At 38.7% G+C, this 19,607-nt stretch overlaps 1 protein-coding gene across 1 annotated transcript in view; it reads left to right on the top strand.

The window, feature by feature from the left end:
- The window catches only part of Srpx (sushi repeat containing protein X-linked), a 94,699-nt gene that overhangs the window by 46,865 nt on the left and 28,227 nt on the right, over window positions 1-19,607 (top strand). Inside the window, exon 2 of the mRNA XM_077106918.1 lies at window positions 17,465-17,524. Within this exon, the coding sequence (XP_076963033.1) occupies window positions 17,465-17,524 (60 nt within the window). The remainder of the gene's footprint in view (window positions 1-17,464; window positions 17,525-19,607) is intronic.

Below are 19,607 nucleotides of genomic sequence, written 5' to 3'. Positions count from 1 at the left end.
GTTTCCATAATGAGATGGACGCCATTTGGGGGACCCTGTATATTTAGTTGTGTTAAGGTGATGTAGGACAGATGAAGCTGGACACCTGAGAAATTTTCAGGAATCAGGTTTAATTTAGCTGCAGTGGTCCAGAGGGGCTAATGCTTAAAAATCTGGAAATTCTTTAAATTTTATAATCAATAGGGTGGTTACATGTCAGTGCATGGGCATATAACAGTTAGTCTTTGTCCCATATTCTTAGGCTAGACAGGGGTTTTACAAGTTTTTGCCAAGAAAACAGAGAGAGTATCTTTTGCATAGCAATAAGCTCTCTTTGACACAGACTGTATCACACCTATTGTCTGCAAATCTGGCACTTACAAGAAAGAGGAAGCTTCAAACCACAATGCCCTCTTCAGACATCCTGCTGATAGTCTTTGTAAAAGTCTTTCTTGACAAGAGGAGAAGCTTAATTATGGCAAGAGTCTTTTGGTTGGATGGGGGTTCCCCTGGAGAAGCTTATATGTTACAAATGTGGTGGGGGGTCCCTTTGGTGGGGGTACCTGGTCTACTTCAAAGGATTATATAAAATATGAGAGTGGATAAATGCCTTACTTGATATATAGTAGTCTAGACTACTCTGATTATCAAGCTGAGATCCCTAGATCAGTTATGTAATACATTTGTTTTCAAACTCATTGCTAGCTACCTGCAGTAAAAAATCTTTTATATTATAATCCAGAACACACACATCCAGACACACAGTATGTCATTAAATTAAGACTCCCATCAGTGGTGATTTTTTAGAGTTTTACTATTATTTTAGGTATCATTAAGAAAGAGTAGTGCCAATTAAATTATGCTATTCCATTGATTATAGAGCTCATCCTGAGTACAGAGAAATTAAAATGTAAAAAGGGTATTTTTATGGTCAATAAATATGATGTGTGTGTACATTTATAAATGAAACAAGAGTTAATGAAACAACATGATCATTGTTTTACTGTGTAAAAGGTCAGTGTGTGAACTTGATTATGTACAGTGTGTTATAAGTATTTACTGTGTTTTTCCAATTCAAATTGAATGCATTCTCTTATTAATAAAACTGATCTCACTAAATTTATGGAATAGCTCTCTAATATGTTTTAAATCTGAGCTACAGTGTGGCTTTAAAATATAGAGAATTGAAGGTGATACACCAAGACTGATTTCTTATCTCAAGCCAGATGCCATGCTATATATTTTAGTCATTCATTTCATTCAAATGTGAATCGAGAGTCCTGCTGTTTGAGACAGAACTCTTGATGGCACATGACAGGAACTGATCTTAAACTAGCTCTGGAAAATTTGGGGGGAGATTTTGTTGTTTTATGGCAGAGGTATGCTAGTGGGGCCAAAGAATACTGGAACCAAGAGCTCAAATATTATGGGATATCTTTTTTACTTTTTCTGTTTTGTCTTTGCTTTTATTTGATGTTTTCATTTTTTCAAATTAGCATCATCTCTGAGATGTGACCTTTGTCACTGACAACTTTAGGCCTCACATCTTCCTTGATTTACCACCACGGAAAATCCTCTGAAGGATCTGATTGTCCCAGCTTGGTTCACATGATCATCCCTGTGGTCAAGGGACAAGATAAACTCATCTCCATAGGAACCACATAGGTGACATGAGGAGTAATGCAGTTCTCCCAAAGTAGAAAGAAGGAAAACAACTTCATTTACAATAGCCTCAAAAAAATAAAATACCTAGGAATGAATCAAACCAAGGAGTTGAAAGACCTCTATAATGGAAATTATAGGACACTGAAGAAAAAATTAAAGAAGACCTTAGAAAATGGAAGGACCTCCTATGTTCATGAATGAGCAGAATTAATGTTTTTTAAATGGTCACACTACCAAAAGGATCAACAGGTTTAGCACAGTCCCAATCAAAATACCAATGACATTCTGCACAGAACTAGAAAAGCTAGTCTTAAAATTCATTTGGAAGAATAAAAGACTCAGAATAGCCAAAACAATTCTAACCCCTCCACACACATACACAAAAAAAGCAATGCTGGAGACAACACAATACCTCACTTCAAATTTCACTGTAGAGCTACAGTAACCAAAGCTGCAGGATACTGGCTTAAAAACAGACGCATAGACCAATGGTATAGAAGTGTTACGGTTTAAATATTAGGTGTCCCCCGAAAGCTTATGTGTGAGACAATGCAAGAAAGTTTAGAGGTGAAATGATTGGGTTGTGAGAGCCTTAACCTAATCATTGTGTTGATCCCCTGATAGGGATTAATTGAGTGGTGACTGTAGGCTGGTAGACTGTGACTGGAGGAGGTTGGTCATTAGGATATACATTTGGTGAGCTGATCTTACTCTCTGCTTCCTGGTGCCATGTTAGCAGTTGCTCTCCTTCACCACACCTTCTGTCATAATGTTCTGCCTCCCCTCCAGCCCAGAGAAACAGATTTGGCCATTTATGGACTGAGACCTGAAATTGTGAGCTCCCAAAATAAACTTTCTATCCTCTAAAATTGTTCTTGTCAGGTCTTTTAGTGACAGCAGTGAAAAAGCTAACCAAAACAAGACACAAAGATAAACCCAAACAGATACAGTCATCTGATCCTTGACAACGGTATGAAAAACATATGTTGGAGAAAAGACAGCCATTTTAATAAATGGTGCTGGAAAACCATATATCCATATATAGAAGAATGAAACTAGACCCTTATCTCTCCTTTATCCCTGCATAAAAGGCAACTCAAAATGGATCAAAGACCTAGGAATTAGACTAGAAATTTTGCAACTACATAAAGAAACTATAGGGTCGACACTCCAAAATATAAGCTCAGGCAGTGACTTTCTCAGTAGAATCTCTAAAGCTCAGGAAATAATGCCAAAAGTTAATAAATGAGAGGGCATCAAATTTTAAAACTTCTGTATAGCAAAGGAAACAAGAATGTGAAAAGAGAATCTACAGAATAGGAGAAAATCTTTGATAGCTGCTTTTGTAACACAGGATTAATATTCAGAATATATAAAGAACTCAAAAAACTTAAGAAACCAAATAACCCAATTAATGGGCAAATGAATGAAACAAACACTTTTCAAAAGAAGAAATTCAAATAGTCAACAAATATATGAAAATATCTTCAACATTGTTAGCAGATAAAATGCATATAAAAACTACACTGAGATTTCCTCTCACTCCAGTCAGAATGGCAGCCATCAAGAATTCGTACAATAAAACTGGGCATAGTGGCACATGCCTGTAATCCCAGTGGCTGGGGAGGCTGAGGCAGGAGGGCTACAAGTTCAAAGCCAGTCTCAGCAACTTATTGAGGCCCTAAGCAACTTTGTGAGACCCTGTCTCAAATAAAATATGTATTTTAAAAAGGTCTGGAGATGTGTCTTAATGATTAAGAGCCCCTGTGTTCAATCCCTGGTACCAAAAAGTTCATACAATAAATGCTGGAGAAGACATGGGTAAAAGGGTAAAAGGAACGCTTTTACACTGTTGGTGGGATTGTAAATTAGTACAACCATTATGGAAATCAGGATGGAGGTTCCCCAAGAGATTCCAAATGGAACCACCATATGACCCAGCTGTACCACTCCTTGGTATTTATCTTAAAGAATTAAAAAGTAGATAAAGGAAATGTAATATGTATACATAATGGAGTTTTACTCATCCATAAAGGAAAATTAAATTAAGTCATTTGCAAGAAAATGGATGGAACTAGAGACCATTATGTTAAAGGCATAAGTCAAACTCAGAAAGTCAAAGATCACATGTTTTCTCTCCTATGTGGGAGCTAGAGAGGAAAAAGGAAGAGAAAGGTGGCAGGGGACTGGGGGTGGAGGATGCCTGCCATGTGCAACTAGAAGGGAGACCAGAAGAGTAGAGGAAGAGGAATGGGGAAGGGAGGAAGAGAGGGAAAGAGGAGATACCGAGGAATGAAACTGACCAAATTATACTGTTATATAATGTGCATGTGTGAATATGTAATAATGAATCCCACTGTTACCTGTAATTATAATATACCAATAAACATGAAAAAAAGAAAAGAAAAAAACACAGGAGTCATTTTCCCCTGAAATCACAATAGATGCCCATCACACTTAGAAAGTGGTGGCACCAGGCATTGTGTGCTTCCTCAACAGGTATTGTACAAAGCCTGCAGATTATCATTTTGAAAACCAGAATTGCCATCAGTTCAGTTCCACTGTCCTCTTCCCCCAGAACTTGAGCCTCCCAGTGAAGATCATAACTGACAGCAGCCAGTGTGTGACTGTCAGTTTGAGAGCACTGAATGGAAAATGGATGCTTCCAAAACAGTGAGGCCGGACTGGGGCTGTGGCTCAGTGGTAGAGCACTTGCCTAACATGCGTGAGGCACTGGGTTTGATCCCTGGCACCACATAAAAATTAAAATAAATAAAATAAAGGTATTGTATCCATCTACAACTAAAAAAAGTTCTTAAAAACAGAGTGAAGCTACACAAATTGGTGTGAATATACTTTGTATACAACCAGAGATATGAAAAATTGTGCTTTATATGTGTAGTAAGAATTGTAATGCATTCCACTGTCGAAAGAAAGAAAGAAAGAAAGAAAGAAAGAAAGAAAGAAAGAAAGAAAGAAAAAAGAGTGAAGCAACCCAGCAAAGAAACCATTGTACCCTCTTGTCACAGGCAAAGTCAACAAGACAAAAACAAAAACAAACCAACAAACAAAAACTGAAAACCCCAAAACAAAGAAAACTAAACCTCTGTGAAAGACTTTAAGCAAACTTTAAATTTTTGTCCTTGGATGCTGGTGTTCTGTCCTCTATTGGGGAATCAGAGAATGTTCCAGAAGGCAGAAACTCTAGGTTTCAGCTAAACAGGCTGCAACCTGTCACTCATGAAACCTGACATTTCATGATGTTCATTTCAGGGCTGTTTTCTGAAAGTATTCTTTCCTTACAATCTCTTCTTATTTTCTGTCATTTAATCTACTGTATTAAAATATTCTGTAGGTGGCAATTAAAGATTTGCTGCCTACCATCTCAGTACACTGTGTGATGATTTTCTTTTCTTTTCTTTGTACCTCTCTTTTTTTGAATCCAGTTATTCTCAGTTTTGCTATGATGTGCCAGAATTTTATAAATTATACCACTGGTTGACTGCCAAGAACTATGTATCCATCACCATTTTATTTGGGCTGTTTTTTTTGAACCTTAAATACAGTATCTGTTTCTGTAAGTACAGCCTTCACAAGGAGGGAGAGGTATGTCCCATTTTGACACTGGGGAAACAGCTTGAGCAGATGAGCAGATTAAAGTCTCAAGGAGAGAAGAATCCTTGTGAAGGCTTCTTAGGGAGAGAGACACTTTGTTGGTTTCAGCAGGGCAATAAGAGGAAACAAACCCCCATCGTATTCCCAGAAGAGTTTGCTAAGGCAGAACTACCAAGGCAGAACCTATACACATTTGAAACGACTTCTGAAAATCCAAAACAACATAAGATGAGTACTAATGCAAAAAATCTAAACAGAGCACATCAAAGTGAATGGAATTTAAAATGACTAGAAAAGAGACTAAAGGATCTGGGCTTTGAAATATCTTTTAAAACAGGAACAGAACTGCAAAAGCTTAAAGATAGAAATAAGTACATACAATGGGGTTATGTTCAGATAAGTCCATTGTAAATTGAAAATATCGTAAGTTTAAAATGCATTTACGGACTGGGGATGTGGCTCAAGCGGTAGCACGCTCGCCTGGCATGCGTGCGGCCCGGGTTCGATCCTCAGTACCACATACAAACAAAGATGTTGTGTCCGCCGAAAACTAAAAAATAAATATTAAAATTCTCTCTATCTCCCTCCATCTCTCTCCCTCTACCTCTCTCCCTCTCTCTTTAAAAAAAATAAATAAAATGCATTTAATCCTCCTAACCTACCAACCATCCCAGCTTAGCAACACAGCATAACGTAGAATGTCTGTTATTTCCCCCTTGTGATTGTATGGCTGAGCAGGAGCTGTGTGGTCTCCGCTGCCCAGCATCCAAAGACAGGATTTGACTGCATATTGCTAGCCCAGGAAAAGATCCAAATTCGACATCTGGATTTCCATTTCTACCAAATGCATGCATATCACTTAAAAAAATAAATATATATACATACATACATATATAATTCTTAGTTGTAGATGGACACAATACCTTTATTTTATTTATTTATTTTTATGTGGTGCTAAGGATCAAACCCAGTGCCAAGCGCTCTACCACTGAGCCACAACGCCAGTCCCACATGCATATTACTTTTGCACCATGATAAAGTTAAAAATGGTAAGTAGAATCATCATTAGTCAGGAACCATTTGTAGCTGTGAAATTGCATGAGATAGGGTCAGAAGAGTTCAATTCTTGTTTCCTCTGTGATTGCTATTTTATTCTCTGAACTGAGAGTACAGTCGTGAACATAGTAGCCAACTGCTCTTCTCTGGTTTACTTGCATCTAGTTACTGAATGATACCTATCGAATGAATGGAGTTAAAGAGGACTTAAAGAGGCAATGGAAATTAAAGAACCTGATGGATTTAAAAGTCATCATCATGCTAATTGTTTATTGCTAATTGGAGAAGGAGGAGGGCCAGTTGATTTGCCTGAGTACCATTATCCCAACTAGAGTTTGAAGATTAGAGTGTTCTGGGCTGGGGCTGTAGCTCAGTGGCAGGAAAATAGTTTCTTCAGTCAGAATCATACACTTAATGGTGGAGGAGGAACTTAGTGAGTCTAAGGGCTCATAGAATTGCATCCTACCAGAGGGGACAACCAAGAGTGGTTGAGAAAACTCTGTACCTGCTTGGCATTTCATGGGTTGTAACATCTATGTCCTGAGCAAATCAGGGGAAAAGGAAAACTTCCACCTTCAAGCACCACCCCCAAGGCCATTCTCCAATCCTCAGATTTCCTTCATGTTGAGGGAAGAAGCAAAAAATTAACTAGACAAATCTATAGGTTTCAAAGTGTTCTAAGTTACTCTGCTTCTAGAATTTTTTTGTTGTTGTTGTTTGATTTTGTACCAGGGATTAAACCCAGGGTGCTTAACCCCTGAGACACATCCCCAGTCCTTTTTGTATTTTATTTAGAGACAGGGTCTCACTGAGTTGCTTAGGGCCTCACTAAGTTGCTGAGGCTGGCTTTAAACTTGTGTTCCTCCTGCCTCAGTCTCCCTAGCTCCTGGCTCTAGTTCTTTTGACTAAGACTCACATAGAGAAATACACACCACTGTGAACTGTTATTATGGTGAATATATTATTTATTATACAAGTCAGGAAAATTTTGAGTGTGAAAGTACTCATAGTCATAATGGTGAATAACAACCATGTGACATAATGGACATGCTAATTAGCTTGATTGTGGTGATTATTTTACAGTGTGTATGTGTATCAAAATGCTACTTTGGGGCTGGGGATGTGGCTCAAGCAGTAGCGTGCTCACCTGGCATGTGTGCGGCCCGGGTTCGATCCTCAGCACCACATACTAACAACAATGTTGTGTCCGCCGAAAACTAAAAAATAAATATTAAAAATTCTCTTGCTCTCTCGCTCTCTCTTTAAAAAAAAAAAAACCCGCTACTTTGCACATCATAAATATTTACAGTTTTTGTTTATACCTTGGTAAAACTGGGAAAAAAGTAATAATTCTGGGACAATAGGCATAACATTTTACTGTGCCCTGAAAACTGGGACCCTCCTGCACACAACACATACACCTATAGAATTGAAACAAAAACTACACCAAGTAGTATTTATCCCTACTAGGTGCAGTGCACCCTGACATTTTCAAATCCCATTCAAAACACTGTTCATGATCCACTAAATCGGGCTAATGGTTTGAACTGTTGATTGTTGATTCATGTAGGGGCTTTGGGATGGTGGCAGAGAAGAAGAGGCATCTAAACTTGTCCTATCAGAAGATTTTGAATCTTCTCTCCCAAATAAAACATTGGTAGTAAACATTTTCTTCAATCTCTTCCACATGATTAACAGAAGACTTAGATCAGTCTTCCTGGCTCTTTTTATTCCACTTGAAATAGGGGGTCTTTCTTACCTTAGGTCATCATCTGTTACTCTGCCACTAATTTTGAAAAATGTCTCATTAATAGTTTCTGCTTTTCTGCATACCTGTTCTGGGCCTACATCTTCAAGTTGAAGACATAGTTCCTACCACCGAGTGATTTATACACATGATTTATCTCCCTATAGGATATCTTTTTTGTTTGTTTATGTGTTTTGGATACTAGGGATTGAACCCAGGGGTGCTTTACCATTGAGTCCCCCCAGCCCCTCTACATCCCCAGCCTCCCCCCTTTTCTCTTTAAATTTTGAGACAGAGTCTTGCTAATTGCTGAGACTGGTCTTGAAATTACAATCCTCCTGCCTCAGCCTCCCAAGTAGCTGGGATTACATGCATGTGCCATTGCACCCAGAATGAATCTGAGTTTCTGCTTTCTTAGCCAAAGTATAAATTGTATTTGTGTGGGGAAAGCATTAAAGCGTTCTTTCTAAAGAGTGGTGATGTGAACCATATGCAGGCTGATTAATAGTTATATCATAATAAAACCTCAATTAACATCCTAAAGGAATGATGGCTTTTTGTAAATAGAGCTATACTAGGAAACTTCTCTTTCTCCATCTTCCACCTCTCTATCTTTCTTCCTTTTTAATTTTAAGTTTCTGGAAAATCTTTTGGTAACATACATGAATTTGTTTGCTCCTTTAGTAAGTGCAACCTATTGAACATAGTAAGTCTGTCTGATATTATTGTATCCTTCAGGATATCTATTTTTTAGATCAGTCATTTTTTTAGAAGTGATGTATACGTTCAGGTTGGATATAAACTGGAAATTTCCTGGGGATGGCAATTAATACCCTTTTATTTTCTTTCTGCTTTTAAAAAAATTTCCTATTCATAATAAGCAGGAAAGTTTCCATTCATTTGTATATCCCTTTGGATGCCTTCAGCTGAAAGTAACAACCAGTGCTATTCACAGTGGTTAAAACTGAAAGGATACTTAGTGTTGACCTAACAACTATGGAGGTGAGAAGTCTAAAGTTGACCTAGCAGCCAAAGACTCCAGATTATTTTTATCCATGCACTCTACCATCCTCACCCGAAAATATTTAGTCCTGAGACCTCTTACCTCATGCTTGCAAAATGGCTACTACAGTTTCAAGCGTTCCTCTTTACACCATAGTCTCCAAAGCAGGAAGAGAGGGAAGAGAGAAGAGTCTTCTCCTTTTACAGTTCTCTCTTTTGTCAGGGAGAAAAATCCTTCTGGTGAGACCCCCCCTTCTCCAAAGCAACTTATTTCCATTTGTCCAATTCTGGATGATATGCCTATTCCTGATACAATTATTGGAAAGGGGGGATTAAGTTTTGACTTAGCGTCATTATGGTTCATCTCCTGGAAAGGGGCAGATTGTAGCTGAACCTAATCTGACATATTTCATTAAGAAGAGAGAGGGCTGGGGTTGTGGCTCGGTGATAGAGTGCTTGCCTAGCATGTGTGAGGCCCTGGGTTCACTTCTCAGCTCTGCATAAGAAAAAAAATTGTAAAAATTAAAAAAAAAAAAGAAGAAGAAGAAGAAAGGAGAGAATGGCAGCTGGATAGGCAATCAGCAGCGTCTGCCACACAGATTCTTCCTTTTGCTTTGGTGAGGCCCATTTTGGCATACCTACTGAAGAGGCCATTTGCTGTTTGCTTATCAATAATCCCAAAGCCTATTATCTCATTTGTGTGAAAATGCAGAAAGAGAAGGCAGTAAGTCCTAGGGGAAAGAGCATGATAGATTTGGAGGTCAGGCAGACTGGATTTGAATCCCTGATTTACCACTTAACCATTTACCAAGTGACATAACCTTGGACAAGTAGTTTAAAACCTTTTAGACTTGTTTTCCCTACTAGTAAATCCAAAATAATGACATTGACCTGCCAGGGTTATTATATAGGTAACAGGAGACAATGCCTAGAAGTTGTCTAGTGTAGTGTATATCATAGGTACTCAGTTTGTGCTATTTCCTATCCAGGTGGATTCCATTGCTCAGAAATCAACATGCTATTAAGTGAGGAGAGAGACTAATTAGGAAAAAGACATTTGATGGCAGTTTTTCTTTTCCTTATTCTTCCATATGCATGCACAATGTTTTCTCCCATCTTCAAAAGACTTACATATAGATAACAGAGTGGCCTGTGTTAGGGTAGTGTCCAGTTAGTAAGAGAAAGCTGCTGTGTTAGATTTCTGTCCCTGTGACAAAGTACCTAAGAAAAATAAACTTAAAAGAGAAAATGTTCAATTTGGATCATGATTTCAGAAGTTTCTATCCATGGCTCCATTGCTTTTAGGGCCTGTGACAAGGCAAAACATCATAGTGGGGAGGGCATGGCAGAGGAGGCTGCTCACCTGGGGGCATCCAAAAAACAGAGAGATAGAGATAGAGACAGAGACAGAGAGACAGAGGGACAGAGGGAGAAAGAGGGGCCAGGGTCTCAGTATCCCCTTCAAGGGCACATGCTAAAAGACCTAACTTCCTTCCACTAGACCCCACCTCATATAGGTTCCACCACCTCCCAGTAACACCACCACCACCCTGGGGACCAAGCCTTCAACACATGAGACTTGGGACAATATTTCAGATTCAAACTATAGCAGCTGCTAAAATCATATACTAGTTTATTAATTGATTTGCTTAAGTATCTGATCAGGTTTAATATAAGAAACAGAATTCCCTCTAGATATTTTAGGGTAAAGTGTGTGTGTGTGTGTGTGTGTGTGTGTGTGTGTGTGTGTGTGGTGGGGATTGAACTCAGGGCCTTGTGCATTCTAGGCAAGCACTCTACCAACAGAGCTATATCCCCAGCCCAGTAAAAGGGATTTAATGCAGGAAATAAGGCACTTACAAACACTTACAAAATCAGAAGGGCTGGAGCAATGGAAGATCAACACAGTTTCAATCCAGATTCTAGAAATTACTTCTGTCACTTAGAGGTTAGGAAACTGTTGCTGCTGTGACTTACTGCCACTGACAGTGCCACATCCTTTCTACCCAACAAAGCTGGTGAGGGGACATTGGGCTTGGCTTCCCACTGCTGCCAACACACTCAATAAAACGTATAAGACTATGAAAGAGAATAGTGCCTTCCCTTTCATCTTCCAAATCTTCAATGAATCCTCCACAAGCTAGGGATCAGGGAGTCCTAGGAACTATTTTCCAACCTTCCAGCTTCCAAAATAAAGAAACAAGGATACAGAAGATACTGGAAATAGGTGCCCATAGATAACATTTAGAATAGCTCATTTATTCATAGATGCTTACATATAGGATCCTTTTTCACAAACAATCTTTGGTTGAAAGCTGTCTACTATATTGTTTGACATGCCTGTTTGTGTGGGTGGTGTTCTTTGTTTTTGTTTTGTTTCAGGAACCAGGGATTGAACCTGGGGTACTTAACCACTGAGTCACATCCCCAGCCTTTTTACTTTTTTTTATTTTGAGACAAGGTCTCACAAAGTTGCTAGGTTGCTCACTAGGAGGCTAGCTTTGAACCTGCGATCCTCCTGCCTTACCCTCCTGATCCACTGGGATTACAGGCGTGCGCCACTGCAACAAGTCAGACAATCAATCTTAAGTGTTGTGGACAGTGATGCTATAATGCTCAGGGAAAGATGAGATTGTTAGGGAACTAAGGCTGCACTCATAAGACAGCACTCATAGACAGCCTGACAATTGAGAATCTTGGCACATTGGTTACTTTGTTTCATTATAGAAAAGTTGGCACTGCAGGCCCACTCTGACCATAGACTTCCAAGATTGCCCAAGACAGCTGCCACTTCCATACTGTGCATCTACCCTTCTGCAGAGTATGTGCAAAGACCTCAGTTGTGGGGAACTCTGGGTCCTAGGGGGAGGAAAAGTCCATTGTAAGTACCTTGGGATTTATGCTTTCATTTCTGTTTACTTCAAGTGCATAAAAACACTGCCATTGTTTTCATAGTGCCTCTGAGCCACTTGAAACATACAATATTTCTACTAAAATTAATTTAGAAATAGATGACATTTGGAACAATGAACACATGTATTTCTAATCTTTTCTGAAGGTTTCCTGCCTATCAGCTGTAAGTAATGACAATGCCTTAGAGGCAATACAATACAAGACAATGACAATAAGAGGCATCCTGCCAACCAAAGGCTGGAGGAGTACAACCTGAGTCTAATATCCCTAAGTGCTACTGATTTAGTGAACCAGTAAGTTCTATAGAATTTTAGAGGAGGAATGAGTTTGGAGTTTTAATATTTCTTGCTCTCCAACTCTGGAGAAATTTGTATAGAGATGTTTTTTTTTTAAATCAACTTTTATCTTTAGTTTTAGATTTATATAACAGCTGAGAATATAGTGAAGAGAGTTCTCATACTTCTATTATTAATATCTTATATTAGCATGGCACATTTGTCACAATTAATGCACCAATGAATTATTATTATTAATTATTATTATTAATGCTTTATTCAGAATTCCTTTTCCTTTTGCAGGATATTGCATGGAAATTCAGTGATCATGTCTCCTTATTCTCCTCTTGACCGTTGACAATTTCTCATAATTTCCTCTTTTTTTTTTTTCTTTTGGTACCAGGGATTGAACCAGGGGTGCTTAACCACTGATCCATATCCTCAGTCCTTTTTGTTTTTTATTTGGAGAAAGGGTCTCGTTAAGTTGCATGAGGTCACACTAAGTTGCTGAAGTTGACCTCGAACTTGCCATCCTCCTACTTCAGCCGTTCAAATCACTGCGATTACAGTCCTGCACCATTGCGTCCAGCCTATTTTCCTTGTTTTTGATGAGCTTGACAGTTTTGAGGAACACTGGTCATATATTTTGTCGAATGGCCCTCAGTTGGAATTTGTCTGATTTTTTTTTTTTCATGATTAGACTGGGATTATATATCTTGGGGAGGAAGACCACAGAAATAAAGCATAATTCTTATTATTACATACTGTCAGCATGACCAATCACTGTTGATGTTGATTTTGATCGCCTGGCTGAGGTGTTTGTCAGGTTTAAGTTACTCTCCACCACTGCTTCCATTTCCATATTTTACTATATGGAAGAAAATCACTATGTGCAACCCAACTTAATGAGTAGGGAGTTAAGCTCCTCCCCCTTGAAGATGGAGTATCTACATAAATTATTTGGAAGTCTTCTACATGGAAGATTTGTCTGTTCTCTACTTGCTTATTCACTTGAGTATGGATTCATGGACACTTATTTTATATTTGGGGTTATAGTCCAATACTACTTTATTTTGCAGCTCAAATGTTTAGGTTTTGGCCAGTAGGTTTCTGTGTCCTTTTGACATATCCCCATCATCATGTGTATATTTATGTGTGTATTTAATACAGTACTTCTTTATTTTATGTTTTACAATTCTTATTTAGGCTATAAACTCCAAGAAATAACTGAGTTAAAGGCCTTCATATTTAAAAGAATTTGATGCTTGACTGTAAGTTCTTTTATATAGAATGAATCTATCAATTCATATACACTTAAATATAAGAGTGCTTATTTTAGCAGGGCATGGTGGTGCATGCCTGTAATCCTAGTGGCTTGGGAGGCTGAGGCAGGAGGATCGTGAGTTCAAAGCCAGCCTCAGCAAAAGTGAGGTGCTAAGCAACTCAGTGAGACCCTGTCTCTAAATAAAATACAAAATAGGGCTGGGCATGTGGCTCAGTCAGTGGTCAAGTGCCCCTGACTTCAATCCTCAGTACTAGAAAAAAAAAGAGTGCTTATTTTATCAACCATTCAACAGCAGCAATGTTCTAATTTCATTTTTAATTTGATAGCATGATAGGTTTACATGACTGTTTCAGTGATTTTAATTTACACTTTATTTTTGAGTTTGAACATTTTTTCATTTGGAACTTGATCCTTTTGCCATTTGTTGATTTTAAATTTTGATAAGCTTTAATGTTTGGGATCAGGAAAGTTATCATTGAAACGAGACTTGAAAGACAGATTTGGAAAGCAAAGGAAAGGTCATTCTGAGGGAAGAACATGGTGCAATGACCCAGAAACACCATCAGAAACAATATCATATCATGGGGTATTTGGAGAGCAAGTCGGCTGGATTGGGGCCGGACTGAGTGTACCTTAACTGTGATATTGAGGACTACATTTAATTCTTTAGACATGGGCAAATGCAAAAGGTATTTGCATAAGTGAATGACATGATTTGGGTTTTAAAAACTAACTCCCAAGGTAATGTAATTTCAAGGATATCTGTGTGTGTGTGTGTGTGTGTGTGTGTGTGTGTGTGTGTGTTTGGAAGGAGGTGGTATTAGGAGTGTGAACAGAGACTAATAGTGAGAGATTGAGTAGGAGGCTATTGCAAAAGTCTTATCGAAACTGCTAATCTGCAATGGGTAGAAAGTTGGAATTAGGGGTTAGGTTGTGGCTCAGTGGTAGAGCACTTGCCTAGCACTGGGTTCAATTATCAGCAGTGCATATAAATAAATTAAATAAAGATCCATGGATAACTAAAAAATATTATAAAAGATAAATTTGGAGTTAGATAAGAGGAATAAGTTCCAGTGTTCTACCAACAGTAGACTGATTATAGTTAACAATAATGTATATTTCAAAGTCCCTATAAGAGAGGATTTTGAATGTGTTCACCACAAAGAGATGATGAATGTTTGAAGTGATGGATATGCTAATTTCCCTGATTTGATCATTACACAATGTGTACTTTTATGAAAACAGCATGTTGTATTCTAAATATATATAATTATTATGTATCCACTAAAAAATAAAACAAAACAAAGAAAAAGACTATTGACTTGAAGTAAGATAGTGGCATTTAAAATGGAGAGCTGGAAGTGAATTTGACTGGGGTAGATTTGAAGGGTTTAGGCCATGTAGAATATAATATATGAAGAAGATAGGAGAATAAAAGGCTGGGATTTTTATTTATTTTTTTTTAATATTTATGTATTTATTTTAGTTTTCGGCAGACACAACATCTTTGTTTGTATGTGGTGCTGAGGATCGAACCTGGGCTGCACGCATGCCAGGCGAGCGCGCTACTGCTTGAGCCACATCCCCAGCCCAAGGCTGGGATTTTTACATGTGACAGATTAGCTTGAAGGTGATGTTAACTGATGTAATAAATGGGAAACAGTTTGGGGATGCACAGATTTGGTGGTGAAAAAAGGAATCTGGTTTTGAACAGGTTGAGTATGAGTATGGAAATAGCCAGAAAACAGTTGAAAATTCTAGACTGACTTTTAGGGGGAAAAAAGTTCAAGGCTAGAAATAATGACTGTGTCCTCAGTACAAGGAGTGTATTTGAGTCAACTATATGGGTAGGATAGCCCAGGAAAATAGTCTTGAGATATGTAAAGGACCAAGACTGGACCTCTGAGAAATATTTATATAAAAATAGCAGGCTGATGAAGAGGTGCTATGGAGGGCTGGGTGGGGTGCCTCACGCCTATAATCCCAGCAGCTCAGGAGGCTGAGGCAGGAGGACTGAGAGTTCAAACCAGCCTCAGCAAGTTAGTGAGGCCCTAAGTAACTCAGTGAGACCCAAATAAAAAATAAAAAGGGCTGGGGATGTGGCTCAGGGGTTAAGTGCCCCCCAAAAGAGGTGCTGTGTAGAGAGTTTGTTTAGAAAAAAGGAAGAGAATAAGGAAGGCGTTGTTGTTTGGAATCCAGTGCAGAAGAAAGCTTCATGGAATAGACGGATGGTTATTCATACTAAATGCTGTAGACAGGTTAACCAGGATGATAACTGAGGGAAAGTGTGTGTGTGTGTGTGTGTGTGTGTGTGTGTGTGTGTGTGTGTGTCTGTGAGAGAGAGTGAGTTTGGTGCTCATGCATCTGATGTGTGTGTGTGGGGGGGCGCACACACACACACGCACATGCACCCATGTATGCTTAATTTGGATAACTGAAGATTCACATGCAGTTCTATTGTTTCCTTGGGATAGATTCCCAGCAGTGGAGTGACTTGGATCAAGGGGTTTGAGCACAAGCTTTTGATTCACATTTCTGGGTTTTATGTTCACTTTTTAAAAAATATGGGACAATGAATAGTTTGTAATTTTGTACATGCTTGGGTGGCCAGAGACCAGGTGAGGAAATCTGCAACAATGCAAAATGCAGAACAGGGTTTCTCTAGTTGGGGAGTCTTTTCCAAATGGACATGGTCCAGCTGTCATCACCTCTTCACTTTCAATTTCCACACTCTATATCTCTCATCCAGAATACCAGTGGAATGGGGACCATTGATTATTAATTCATCCTGCTTGGGGATTTGAATAACTGCATAGAAGAGAGTTTTTCTGTTACAATTGCTGGTACCTGTAGGCAAATGTGTGTTCAATATGGTGTTAACTTGAGGGTTGGTGATCAGACTGAAGTTTAGAGGGAGGTTCTCTAAAGTTCAGATTGCTGTTTTGAAATTTAGAAATTGCTACCACCTCGAGGATTAAAGATCCACTGATCCCTGGAATTCAATACTTTTTTTGGGGGGAGGTACCGGGGATTGAACTCAGAGGCACTTAACCTCTAAGCCATGTTCCCAGACCTGTTTTGTATTTTATTTAGAGACATGGTCTCACTGAGTTACTTAGCACCTTGCTTTTGCTGAGGCTGGCTTTGAACTCACAAAAGCCTCTTGAGCCGCTGGGATTATAAGTATGTGCCACCGTGCCCGACTGAAATTCAATACTTAAAATTGCAAAAACAATTCAGGTTCGACTTCCAAGTGAGTTCATTTCAAAATAATACACAGACTTTCTCCCTGGGACTTTGGTTATTTGGACAAATAGAAAGACTCATTATAATATTTTTTATTTTATCCATGGCTTGGTGAGAGGTTCTGAATAAACATCTAGATCATCTGCTTCAGACCTTATTTCCTACAAATATACCAAAGAAGATCTGCATTATTTTTTTGACATTTAGATAAGACATTTGACTTATCACCTTATCATTCACCCAAATTCATTTCACAAGAACCAGTTTTCAGATGCCAAAAACACGTGATCCTATTGGGTTTCCTTTTCTCCTGGAGAAACTGTGGGTTGTATCTGAGTCACACATTTTACTGCATCTTCCCTGGCATGAGATTCATATACACTGGCATCTTCTCAGAGTGAAGTTGACTCCCTCTCATTCCTTATTCCAGAATTTCAGTTGGCATATGGTGATTCCAAAATGGTTCAAGGCTCATTTTAAATGGCTTTGGCAATCTCCGCCCAGCCAGGTTCACTCTGAGAGGTCCCCTGTCCCTCCATGAATGGCAGCAGAAACTTTTGCTCTCCGCTCTGCGTTCTAATAGCACCTCTTGCATGAACTAAGCCCAGGCAATGCTTTGAAATATGTGCCCATACCTTGTGGCTTTTCTTGCTGCAGTTTCTGTTCTTTTTTTTATTGTAGGATCGGGAGACTCACCGCTAGAAGACGATGAAGTCGGGTATTCACACGCTAGATATAAAGGTGAATGCTTTGCTTGTGTGCTAATGACAATCCGCTGATGCCAGGAGAACTTTCCATTTTGCCCTGTGGAGTAGACTATAATAAAGTGACCGGACAATGTGATTAAGTTCTAATTCACTGTCCAAGGGGGAAAAAATTAAAAATAAGCGCACATGTGCTCCCATTAAAAAAGAAAAAAATGCCAAATAAAGAGAACAAAAAAGTGCATTTGGAAATCTCCTATGTGTTACCCATCAGTACCTAATGGTCATTTTATTCTCCTAAGTTTCTTTACTGTCCTCACTCTGCAAAGGCAAGCTCTAGCTGACAAAAGTGAAAATCAAGCCCTGAGTTCTGCCTGATTCATACATTACAGCCAGAATCATCCAGAGTAAACCCTCCAAGGTCAAGTCTGGACCCAGTGCTGCTAATGTACTGAGCTGAATGGGGAATGAGAAAACTTGATTTTCATAAGCTCCTTTCATCATGCTCTTTCTGAGCCCAGCATGGCTCCTAAAATGATAAGTAAAGTGTGTCACTCAAATGAGACTTAATGATAAAGGCCTCCATCTCTATACATTTCCAATAATCCACCCCCAGCAGGTATAAAAAGCCTAATCAAGACCCTTCTATGCAGGCTCATGTAAGTATGTCCACAAATATTTCTACTGATGAAACATTGCTCTTAGACCTGGAGAGCCCTGGGGAAAATAAAGGTAAATTTAGATTCTCTCTCTCTCTCTCTCTCTCTCTCTCTGAAACTGGTTCCTCTTACCTCTTACAGTGGAGGGAGAATTTGAAGAAAATTGGTTAATAAAGTTATATTGTGGCATTTTTCCCAGGAAATTTGTCCCCATTTTTGCAAGAGGACCCTGCCCTTCTCTGTTGTGATATGTCTGAGACATAGGAGAGTCAAGGCAGTATGGTCAGCCTAAAGAGCATCCTTCAGGAAAACAACTTCTGTTATTTTCCACAGAAGTGAGCAATCTTTCTAAATAGTGCCTATGAGTAGGAATGCTGCCCACTGTAACCATGTTTCCTTAGACTTCTGAATGCAGAAGTTGTTCCTATTTGTAGCTCCTATCTTCATAGCTTCTGGAATTAACCAGTCAAGTACAAATATGTCAATCAGATATGTGGGGTAAGGAGATTCTCTGCTTCATACAACTTTTTAAAAATTCAGGGTTTTTAAAATAAAAATTTTTTTTGAATTGCTTGTTGAAAAATCTTCCTACAATACACACAGTGAACCTTCATATATACAAAACAGGTTAACTATAACCTCAGATCATTGTTCCCAGTATCCACCCTGACTTTATAGCATTGCAAAGTGGAAGGTAGACCACATAGCTAGCATATGTCCCTGTCCTAGAGCCTGCCCTCTGTGTGTTAGGAATAAATCCTTTTTGGGAAATTGTTTCCATTTTCAGTAAAATTGTTTATCTGTAGTGATCATTTCACTATGTATATGTACATCAAAAAATCATGTTGTACACTTTAAATTTAAACAATAAAATCTTTAAATTTTTTTTTCAGTGCTGGGAATAGAACCCTGGGTCTCATGAATGCTAAGCAAACACTCTACTACTGAGCTACACCTCCAACCCTTAAAGTCTTCTAGTTTTAAAAGTTAGAGATGGCGTGTCAGGAGGCACATGCCTAAAATTCCAGCACTTGAGAGCCTGCAGTAAGAGGTTTGCAAGTTCAAGGCCAGTTTGGGCATATTAGCAAAATAAGAAAATCAAAAGAGCTGGGATGTAGCTCAGTAGTAGAGCACCCTGGGTTCAACCCCCAGAACTGTTAAAAAAAAAAAAAAGATGTGAGCCTTTATTAACCAAGGATTTAGCCCTAGACTCTCAGGTCCCTGCACAGTGCCTGGCACAGAGTATATGCTCAGTAAGTGTTTTCAAGTTAAAGTAAAAGAAGAAAGAGAAATTTAACTGCCACTTATTGGGTTACCAGCCTGTGGCAAGCATCACTTTTGATTCTTTTTTTTAAAAAAAAAATTATTTTTTAGTTTTAGGTAGACAAATATCTTTATTTTACATTTATGTGGTGCTGGGGATCAAACCAAGTGCCCTGTGCATGCTAGGCAAGAGCTCTA

Source organism: Callospermophilus lateralis, chromosome X (assembly GCF_048772815.1).
Source record: "Callospermophilus lateralis isolate mCalLat2 chromosome X, mCalLat2.hap1, whole genome shotgun sequence".
Lineage (NCBI taxonomy): Eukaryota > Metazoa > Chordata > Mammalia > Rodentia > Sciuridae > Callospermophilus > Callospermophilus lateralis.
This window is presented reverse-complemented; position numbering and strand designations above follow the sequence as displayed.